The 12071-nt window shown below is 41.7% G+C and overlaps 1 protein-coding gene across 1 annotated transcript in view; it reads left to right on the top strand.

Moving 5' to 3' along the window:
• Positions 1–388: 388 nt before the first annotated feature.
• Positions 389–12071, top strand: part of LOC311051816 (uncharacterized protein) — an 82955-nt gene continuing 71272 nt past the window's right edge. The window contains exons 1-2 of the mRNA XM_084066468.1: positions 389–665; positions 11303–11424. Coding sequence (XP_083922594.1) covers positions 602–665; positions 11303–11424 — 186 coding nt within the window. The 5' untranslated portion in view covers positions 389–601. The remainder of the gene's footprint in view (positions 666–11302; positions 11425–12071) is intronic.

The raw sequence follows: 12071 nt of genomic DNA, 5'->3' as shown, positions 1-12071 counted from the left end.
AGTGTTCTTCCCAGAAGTGATGTTTATCACTCCTCTATTACATGCCTCTTCTTCATTGTGAAATATGTTTTTTTTCTCCATTGCAATATTTTTCTGGGTTGGTCTGCCTTCATTCAAAGCTAAACATTATGTCATCACTATTTGCCTGCTCATAACGAGTGCATCATAGCCTACAGTATTCATTCAGTCTGTATGTTGAACCAGCCTTGACAGAAAGTGTGCACACTGAAGGCTTTCCTTTTCCTTTCTTTTTTGGCTCATTTGTCTTCCTGTCCTGACATGCTCCTGAGTACAGCTGAGCTGTGATTGGCCTTCTGCGTTTACAGCTTCCTGGAGAACAAGGAAGGAAAAAATAACCTAAAAAACCACAGAGATCAGCTGACATGACCAACCCACTGACTGAAACTGAAGGAAGTACAAGATCTTCAAAACAAAACTTCTTCCCTGTCTCTTTGACTTCACTTTAAATGTCCACGGGATTCAATAACGCAAGAAAACAGAGGAATGTAAATGGGAAGTGCAGGAAACTGCTGACATCTGGAACAGCTCAGGAGTGGATGGAAGAAGCCGTCTCTGACACAGGGAAAAAGAAAGTGAAATTATGGACAATTATGGATATGACTCTTCTGACGTCTCAAAAGAATCATGCAAAATTATATTCACAGGTACGTTGCGTTACTTGTAATTTCATCAGGGAAATAGAACAGACGTTGCTTACTTGTATCTGTTCATATGTTTACATTGTAGTAGCCCCATCTCTGTTGTTTCTAAATAGTATAGTTTAGAAACAACACACACACACACACACACGCACGCACACGCACATTTGTGCATATTAGTATACATCTGAGGACATCTTTGGCTTAAACCTAACCTATAAATGCCAAATTCTACTATACTTGTTGGGGACATCTGGCTCAAGTATAGTAACACACACACGCACACGCACGCACACACACACACACACACGCACGCACGCACGCACGCACGCACGCACGCACGCACGCACGCACGCACGCACGCACGCACGCACGCACACACACACACACACACACACACACACACACACACACACACACACACACACACACACACACACACACACACACACACACACACACACACACACACACACACACACACACACACACACACACACACACACACACACACACACACACACACACACACAGAGAGAGAGAATGACCCAATCATAAACTCCATCCTCACATTACTAGTCGAGGTCTGAACTACATCTGTCTTTTTGCTGAGGGTTTGAATGTCAGTAAATCAGATGAGATCCGGAATGTGTGATAACGACATTGACCACGATGTAATGGAAAACCAAAACTAATCAAATTTAAGGTCAGGGATTCTGTGAACTCATTCACTGATACACAATAATATGCACCTCCAGCTAGATGCGCTTATGGAGCCACTGGCTGAAAGTTGTGTTGGCCACGGTGGTGTGAGCTTACCCGCCCCCCCACCAACATCCATCCAGCCCGTCCTCCACACTAGCCAGATGGCTGTCACACAGGCAATTCCTCTCACGGACCATGCTGATTTCCCATCATTCTTTCGTTAATGAGGTCGTTAACAATGTAACGGACAATTAAATTATCTCAATCTGGCATTTTCCACCATTAATTTACTGTATGTATAGTGTTTCGAACCTGTCAACGTATTGTTTCAGTAACACGGCTCAGATTAGCGACTACTATTGTCTCTGTGACACCCACAGATGGTCAGTATAGTTCATAAAATGTGTAAATGGTGCAGCTGAACCACTGGACGATTGTTTTTCAAGGGCATACTACCTGTATGTGTTATATTACACATATCGTTGGTATTGGACGGAAACCTCTTATCTCCATATTTTAACTTTGTATGTGTTTTCGTAAATTAACTTTGTCGTAATACAGTCATACTACAGTGTCACACAAAAGTAGCATAAATAGCCGATCTGCGACTTTAGCTATTTTTAAATTTTAAACCTGAAAAGTAACAGTTTTGGACTTACCGTATGAGTTTTCCGCCGACAGCGACAATATTTTACAAAAGTGTGTTAAAAGCCAACCCAGCCTGTAACTGTAGTAAATTGTGTTCTAAACCACTTAAACCCTACAGTATATGTATACTTACTTGACCGGGGGTCCCCCAGGGGTCTGTCCTTGGGCCCCCTCCTTTTTCCCCTTCCATACCAAATCTCAACGGTTTCCTATTTTCATTGAATGTTCGCCTATTATGACAAGCCCAGAATAGGGATGCTATAGGGTTCATGTGGTTAATAATCTGCAAAATAACGAGTAAACAAAAAAAAAGGTATGATGGCAGAATGTGAAAGGTCCCAGAGACAATGTGAATGCTTCGTTTTGGTAAATCAACACCCTGTGCGGGGGACAGTGCAGACCTGGCACTGACATCCACGGGATGTTCCGGTGTGTGGAGAGTGACTTCTGCCAGTTAGTTTAGTACTCACCTCTGTCCAAAGTATTGTCCAACGTTGACACCCCTGACAGTTAATTATAGGAGCCACAGATCACGGAGACGACCCAGCTCTGCTGCGATTGACATGCTGCGTGTTTACAGTACATCTCTATGTTGTATTGTTGTCTTCCTGCATGCTTATTTTGTCGCCAGCAGTGTATCTGTATTTTAGTCCCCCCCCAAGTGCCTCGGGGCTTGCCATAATGATCGTAATAACAATACAGATTTCGAGGAGTGCAACGTTGAAAAGGAGCACTAGTGGGTATAATTGGTGAACTTGCCACATCGCAGTAACTTGAGAAATATTTTCAGACAGACAGTGGACACAATGACTGTCTCTGTTGACCAGACCCGAACAGACACAGAGTCAAATTCTACACATATAACAGTCACTGCACTCCATTACTTTCTGCAAATTAACTTCTCTGAACAGATCAAAATGTTATTTGACAATAACTAGGTCATTATGTGGATCTTGGGATCCACAGATCTCGGACTTCAAGTGACTGCCTTGTGACATCAGTAATCTATGAAGTCAATCATCTATGACGTATCTATGACATATGACATCTATGACATTCAGCGAGATCACAGCCCCATTGACTTCCATTATAAAATAACATTTAAATACTTCTAAGAGTAGAAAACATGTGAAAAAGGGTAGGTACTTCTATGGCCTACTGGAAGCGTGCATACAAAGTATGGCGCTGATCCGTCCAGCGGTTTGCGAGATTAGTTCTGGACAGACACACACACACACACACACACACACACACACACACACACACACACACACACACACACACACACACACACACACACACACACACACACAGACCCTGTCATAGACGGCTAGCCTCTTGCATAGCCACATCGTGATACGTGATAATAAAACACAACTAAAGCTGATCCATTGCCAGACATACAGACAAAGTGCCACACAATGAGACAAAGCCCATCAGAGCATTTAAGCACACAGTAGGATTTGGAAAGTGTCTCACCTGAATGATTTCCATTAACACAGACTTTGTTCATGCCCAGGTGGCTGGTGTCAGTAGCAGGGAGTGATGCTTCAATTATGCTCCATCGTACAACGGTGTCACTCGCTGAAAATAGCTAATCTACAAGTTCACAATGTAACGTCAAATCAGGCTTGAATCTGAGCACCCGCCAGACGACACACATATTCATCTGAAAAAGCCTGATTACTAAAATGAGTGTCAGAGGAAGAATTGTTACTGTAGTTCCCTCATCTCACGTCTTGTCTCCGAGAATATTAATGCAAGTTGAGATATATGCCTGGTCAGTAATAAAATCTGCTTACACAGATTCTGACGGGTTACATTAAAAGCCTACCCTTTGATTAAGGGATTTTTCATCTGAACATAGCTATCCACCTGAAGCGATCCAGCTCACCGAGAGCCCCCAAAGAGACAGGAGCTTCTGAAGCAGCAGTTTATCCCCAATTCAGACAAGCACACTGATGACAGCCAGCCCTCACCGATGTCTCCCTGTATTTTTATGGATGAAACGAGCCAAGCTGGCTTCCAGCTACTGTCCAATATTTTGCTTCAAAGCCCCCTGTTTGGGGATCATCAGTGTAGAAGATGTGGGCTAAGGTTGCTACTAAATCAAAGGCACCGGTTGCAGCACAAAGAAGCATAAAAAAAGAACCGTGAAGGGATCTTGTGACGAAACCAGGCCTAGTCCCGCTACTCAGCTTTTATGTCCATTCCAGTAAGAATGAGGATGGATCAAATTACTGTACGGCATCATTTCAATGTTGGGTCTGAATCATTTGGTGTGAAGGTAGCAATTAAGCAATCAGTTGTAGAGCCTGACCGATGACAGATTGTTTTGTTTGATGCCCATCCCAATTTTGGAAAATCTATCTAAACATGAACTGACATGAACTGAACTTAATTAAAAGTAATCATTTAATAACCCACTCCACCCTCACCACCTGCCTCACAAACGTTAAAACATGGATGCAAAAGGACTTCCTCAAACTCAACTGCAATACATCGGAAATCTTAATCATTGGCCTAGACTCGCTCACCCGCTCCACCCAGAACTTCACGCTCAACATCGGCGGCTACACTGTGACAACCTCCACCTGCGTCCGTAACCTCGGTGTCATATTCGATTCCACCCTCTCATTCCTCCCCCACGTAAACCAGATCACCAAAACTGCCTTTTTTCACCTCAGGAACATCGCCCGCATCCGGCCCTCTCTGACATTTCCAGCTGCCAAAACACTCATGCACGCATTCATCACATCCCGGCTTGATTACTGCAACAGTATCCTCAACAGCACCACCTCCAAAGTCCGCAACAAACTCCAATACGTTCAAAACTCAGCTGCCCGTCTGCTCACCAGTACCCGCTTCAGAGACCATATTACACCCTCCACAACCTACACTGGCTCCCCATCAAACTAAGAATCCGCTACAAAATCCTACTTACCACCTAAAAGGCACTCAATAATCTGGCACCCCCTTACCTCTCTGATCTTCTCGAACCTTACGTCCCCTCCCGTTCCCTCAGGTCTAGTGAAGCCAACCTCCTGGAGGTCCCCAAGGCCAAGTACCGCACCTGGGGGGAAAGGGGCTTTCTCTATTGCTGCCCCCTCTGGAACGCACTCCCAAACTATAGTAAAGACGCCCCCCCCCCCCCCCCCCCCCCCCCCCCCCCCCCCCCCCCCCCCCCCCCCCCCCCCCCCCCCCCCCCCCCCCCCCTCACTTCCTTCACAACCACGCTCAAAACACATCTCTTCAGGATAGCTTTTCCCAGTTGAGGACTAGTTAGGATGTCTCCCCAACCCATGCATAACTTTTTATCGTTTTTAATCTACCACTTATTCTTATGTTTTTTTCGTATTCAATTATTATTATTATTAAGCCCTATTCGACATGTTTAAACAATAGCAGAAGTGATGCGTTGTTGTGAGCTTGTACTGTAGATCTGCAATTTTTTTTGACGTTTGGGAATTTTGGAAAACCATTGAAAATATTTGCCTATATAATGACATAGGGACACCAGATTGAAAGTGGCTGCATTATTGTAGATATCGATGTTGTAAAAAAAAAAAAAGGGCCGATATATCGACCAAAGCTACAGTATATGTCGGTCAGGCTCTAATCAGTTACCTTTGTTGCCCCTTTGCCCATTCTCTCCCCTCAGCCTCTTGCCAATCGCTAGCTCATATCGGGCCAAGCTTCCAACACATTCCTCAGATCTGGGTTTGATGCATTTTCAAGTGCTGACACCTCCATGTTTTAATTGACTTACAGGTGCAAAGATCAGTTCATGGCTGCCAAAATACAGCGCCTGGCCAAAAAAGGCAAGAGATCTATGGGCTAATGTAAAGAAATGACTCAAAATGGTAATTTCACACAAAAGGGGATGTTTCATCTCGGAAAGACTGGAACAGAGCCATACATACTGTAGCTGTACAAATTGTAATGAATATGGTGGAGGGTGTATAATGTATCTTGAATATGCTTTTAATGGTTTGCTCTGGAAGGTAGCTGCCAAGATAAAATACTTATGAGAAACATGAGTTCATAGTAAATTAGAGTGAGTGATTGGTGATGATTGTAGCAATCCAGAAGTGAAGAAACAATAATCTGTGTCTAGGGAGTGTTTCACTATTGCTCACTTTGAGAGTTTCCTGGCTTTATTTCCTGAATCGACAAATCTGAGTTGTGTAATGTTATGTACTTTCCCTAAAAATGTTGACGTGAGTATAATAGTAGGGTGAATGCATTTTAATGTGTGGATCCAAATTAGAGCCCAACTGTATATTGATTTCACCGATATATCGGCCATAATTTTGTTTTCTTTTGATGCTGTGTTGGCAGTTACAGTATGCAGCCGATGTGTCCCAATTCTTAACCATTTCAACCTGGCATCCCTATTTTGGGCATGTCATTAGGCAAAAATAGCAGATCAGTAGTAGTAACCATTAGCAGTTATGTATTTTATATTTACTGGTTTGCTTTTTCCTTGAATAACTACAGTTAAGTGTTCTTAACTTATCTGTTAACTGGCATCGGCCAGGCTCTAGTTCAAATGAACATCAATGTGATTGTTTGAGTGGACTTCAAATGCAATGGTAATTAATGTGGATGTGGTGCATTTTTTAACTACTAAGCACTGTGGTTTTGAAAGCCAGTACTTGTATACTGTATTTGAAATAGTATCTTTCGAGTGGATTGTACAGGTTTTCAATCAGATGGTATCAGCATTCATAGTGCATCAGCTGGTTATTGTGGTGGCCCCAGGCTCTCATTATAAGAGCATTGTTCATCCACCTCTACAACAAAGACTAGAATTGTTCATCAGCACAACTGATGTCCAAAACACACACACTGATGTCCAATTAAACACACACATACACAAAGTGTACACATAGCTGCTTTAGTTAATTGCAATTTTTAAGATCAATGGGGTGTCTAATCTATTTTTCCTTTTGGGCATCTTTCTTTCACATGCGCTTAATGATGCACTATATATATTTTCAAGGCTTTCAAATTTAGATGACATAAACGTCAGGTATACTGTAGTCACCGACTCACCATTCTGTATTAATCAAAGCTATGAAAGTATCTTAAATCGCTTTCCAATTCGGAGAAATAAAAAATGTATGAGTCTATTTAAGTATTCAGCACAAATCACCTTACAGTTATTGCCTGTTTTTTATGAGATGGTATAGAATCATTCTCTGCTTATGATATCTATGGGTAATGTACCCTTCAACACCTTTGTTCGTTGGTGAGTGAGTGAGTGAGTGAGTGAGTGAGTGAGTGAGTGAGTGCATTAACCATTGGACAAAAACACACCCTGTCAGTTTGGTGTGACACAATGACAAATTGACATAATGATAACCGAGCACGGGGCAACCTTAGAGATTTACACCCACTCCTCATTGTGAGCAGTAATCAAATAATTGCTCAACATGGTTAATGTCTAAGCCAGTACATCAAGAAATCTACCTAAACTATTAATCAGCTTGTGGCAATAAAGGAACACTTTTTAGACAGAAAATGTTATTTCAGTTTAAGGATCCAAGTTCCTTTATACCTCAAGATGTCCATGTTCCCACTGGAAAAATCTGCATTTTTAAAGGGATTGGAAAGCGATATCTATCTTCCCTTCTATATCATTTCGGATCTATATAGAGTAGTAAGTAGTGGAAAAAAATGATTAGAAACTAGTTTCAGTACAGGATGTGGAGCAGGTGTATGTGCTTCCTCTGGTTGCTTCCATGGCTGTGGGTGCTCGGCTTCAAACAACACAAATGCCAATAGCAGTACAAGATTAAAATGCAAGGCTTGACTCAGATGCATATTCTTATAATATGCTATTACACTATTTCCACTTGTTGTGGTTCTTTATACTTAGTTTCACTCCAGAGATATATATATATATATATAGATATATTCATCTTAATAGTTCTGAGGGATACATTGGGCATTGCTATACAGGGAGATTGCTGATATCAGCAAACTCAACATCAACTAATGATCCATTCATGAAGCTCATGTCAGCAGGAGCCCTGCTCAGCATTAGCCCTTTGTGATTGCATCCTAGTGATTCCCAAGCCAGCTGAGCCAGTTGAGCTTGCTGTGATTGGGGAGTGCTCGTGTAGGTTCACTCAAAGTACTGTATGTGTGCAATAAAGAAAAACAGTTATACATCACTTAATAACAAGGTAGGTAGGCCTATGCCGCAAGTCGATTGAGTACCCGCGTCGAGCAGCTGATTGCCTCGCGCATCGATGAGCATGGTGGACAGTATAGGTTATCACTGAAGTTTACCAACTTCAATGGTAAACTTGGTTAAAATGGAGTTTGAAGTTACAATGGGTTTGTATAGGAAGGGGGCGTGTCTGATAAAATTAATATCAAATATTTAAATACTCAATCAAGCAACTTAAAAACTGTCCGGGGTGCTCCCAAAATGCCTGAGTAGACAATAACCCCCCCCCTCACCAATAATTTGCTTGGGACCGTTTAAATGCAAAATAAAAAGTGAGAACGCAACGGCACTTTGACGTTTTCACTAGAGAGCGTTGTCGCCTAAACGTGGCATTAGCTAGCTAATCGTTTTCACACCAGATATTTTGACAAGTAAACACAGCTGAAAGTAATGTGGGTGTGTTTCATTAAAGTGTTGAGCAGGGACAGTACAATTTGCTTAATGCTGGCACACAGAAACACCCTATAAGAAACATACACACAATTAATGTTATTAATTACTTTAAAGGGCAAGACCACTTTGGTAGAGGTTTGGGTTGTGCAGTTACCTCGCCATGATGTAACTCCAAAGGTGGTCAAGAAATAAAAAATAATTGCTGCATTGAGTAGAAATTGATAATTTAAAATATGCTCCCCATTGACTTACATTGTACAGTAAAACAGCTCTCAAAGTCGCTCTTTTTGCATGTAAACGAATGTAAACAAAGTCGATTCAGACAATATAGAACATCACCAAACCCAGTACTGTTTTTTTTTTATAAAAAAATTAACTTACTGTTGATTTAGCTATTTTTATTAAAAAGAAAACTTGGACTGGATCGGCGGATCCGGATCCGGATCTTCAAATAGTAAAATCATCAGGAAGTTGACATTTTTATTAAAAAAATAAACAGTACTGGGTTTGGTGATGTTCTATATTGTCTGAATCAGCTTAGTTTGTGTTCGTTTATGGGCTAAAAGAGTGACTTTGAGAGCTGTTTCAGTGTACAATGTAAGTCAATGGGGAGCATATTTTTAATTATCAATTTCTAATGAATAGAGCAATTATTTTTCATTTCTTGTCCACCTTTGGAGTTACATCATGGCGAGGTAACTACACAACCCAAACCTCTACCACAGTGGTCTTGCCCTTTAAGCTGGCTCCCTGTAGCAGCTCGCATTCAGTTTAAAACCCTGGTGCTGCTAGCCTATAGGGCAGTGAAAGGAACAGCTCCCTCTTACCTCCGGGCTATGGTCAATGCCTACACCCCTGCCCGACCACTTCGGTCTGCCACCTCGGGGCGACTGATTGCCTCGTCACTCAAGGGTCCTTCTGGTCGATCGACACGGTCACGACTTTTTTCTGTTCTGGCCCCAGAGTGGTGGAATGAAGTCACTGCCCATCTTTCGCCGCAGGCTGAAAACCCACCTCTTCAAGAAACACTACCCTTCCTCTTTGCCTGGCCTACTTGTTGTTAACTAGTTGTACTGTTTTATTAGATCTTTAGTCGATACACTTTTTGTATTAGCTCGTGCTCACTTGATTTTGCTATTTTGTCTCATCTGTTTAAGAAAGTAGGTAGCAGATATATTGCACTTTCACCTTAGCGCTAGGTGTACTCTTGGTTGCTTGTTTTTACGGGAAATGCACTTAAGACTTCTGGTGATTAGTAGTTTCGTTCCCTACCTATGTTGAATGCACTTATTGTAAGTCGCTTTGGATAAAAGCGTCTGCTAAATGACTGTAATGTAATGTAATGTAAGCTGCATTTAGGTTACTAGCCAGTAGCCACTGTGAAAAGGGTCCATTAGGGTCAATTGAAATTGAACTTTTGTTAGACCCTGGTTGAGTATTAAATTATAATATTCTGTTCAATATCAAGATTAGAGCACAGCAGGCCAGTCAAACATCTTTTTTATATTATTATTAAAATAGTGATTTGCCAATTATTTGGGGGCCCACCTCACGGCCTCTTCAACCCTAATTGGTGTACGAAATGCCAACCCACAAATTCTCCTTGTTATTGTCTCCGCCAGGCCAAAAGGCATGGCCGAGACTAAGTTTTGCACCTTGTACGTCCTTTCGTGTGTCTGTCCATGTCTCCGTGTGTCCGTCCGTCTGTCTGTGAGCAGCTAATCTCCGGCACTGTTGGCCCGGTCGCTGCGAAACTGTGCACACACACTTCCTGAATACCAAAGCCGAACATTTGCCCCGAACTTTTCAGATTGGCCTGTTATAGCGCCACCAGGAGGCAGATTTTTGCAAAACACATTTTTTTATACTCCTACAGATTTTGTCCAAACATCACGCAAATCCCTACACAGTATCTCTATAGTCATGTGATCAACACGGAGCAGTCCGATTTTCCATATTCCATCTTGATTGTCTAAGACTGGCTTCCAAATTTTGCAGGATTGGTTCGCTTTTAACAAAAAGCCTGAAATCATGAACGCAGCATGCGATTTCCGTGAAATTTTGCGCGCACATTCCCACTACGCCAGGGAAGAAATGCCACTGGAAAATGTTAAAATCAGCCTCATGTTTGCGCTAAAACAGGCTGATTCTCGTTTTTACCTATAACTGCACTGATTTGCATGAAACTTTGCACGCACACTCCCTAGAAGCCAAGGAAAAACCTTTGCCCTGCATTTTTCACACCCGCCTTTTAGAGCGCCACCAGGAGGCCCCCTGACCTGGCGGAGACCTGTGCTCTCAGGAGCACTTTTTCTAGTTACTTGTACAGTTATTTCTTTTTCAGAACGCTCAAATCTTTGTTGATGATGCTGATAGTCCTCAAGAAGATTCCTATTTTAAATGTTGTCACCATACCTTTCAGCTGCATATGGGGTCAATGTGCAAAGATCCCATAACACATCATAGTGATGTTCTCATTTGTGTGTGCTACTGAAACCCTGTCGACTAAGAATTTTAATTAGCAATGTGTTCACCAACAATGCAGCTGAGAGCTCAGGTTGATCAGAGTGTTCCTGTGACTTTTCCCTTGATGGACTGGAGAATTAATTGAGCCAATTTTGGAATCATAAAACTTTTTTTGTCTTTTCTCCTACAGAGCTGTCAGAGTGCTTCATTTGCAAAGACATTCAACTTCTGGACAGTGACCCCCTGAGGAATTTCTGTGACTGTAAAACTCTGCTTGCCCATCATGTGTGTCTGTCCAAATGGATCCAGAGGGTAAGAAGTCCTACATCCGTGTTCAAGCAATATCTTGATACATTCAATGTAAAAAAAATAATGAAAATGAACACACAGAGAAAGGAGGTGCAGAATGCAATTATACTTGCGGGCAGAATCCACACTTCTCATTCTCTCCTGCTGTTCTACTCTACAATGTTATGTCCCTTTAATTTGCTGTGTGTGCAACAGGTCTCTTCATTTAACTTTCAAACAACAGGGGATTTCTGGTGGTGGTGAACTCTTCAATATATAACATCTATATTCTGTTTAAAATATATTTATTTTGAAGCACAGGATAAAGACATACAGTTACAATTCAAACACTTATGAAGTGCTTCCCTATTTTCCTTTTTTTTTTTAAAACAAACAGACCTACACACTAATTAAACAGGTACAATGAAATGAATACAAACAGTGTCAAAATGTACATAATATGGGGTGAATTCCCATAACTGTTAAAGTGCCATAAAAAAAACATTTTGGGAAATCTGTATTTCTGGCTATTTCTGGCCAGTGCGATTTTCTTTTTTTTCTTTTCAAAGTAAAAAAAAAAGTGCTTAGGAAGCGAGATACAGCCTTTTTCAGTTATAAGTTAAACAAGGAGTGGATGGAGCTACAAATCTTCAGATAATGATATCTTGAGT

The sequence above is a fragment of the Gymnoscopelus microlampas genome, assembly GCF_963454915.1.
Source record: "Gymnoscopelus microlampas genome assembly, chromosome: 9".
Classification (NCBI taxonomy): Eukaryota; Metazoa; Chordata; class Actinopteri; order Myctophiformes; family Myctophidae; genus Gymnoscopelus; species Gymnoscopelus microlampas.
Note: the sequence above shows the minus strand (reverse complement) of the source record. Positions and strands in the feature narration are given on the sequence as shown.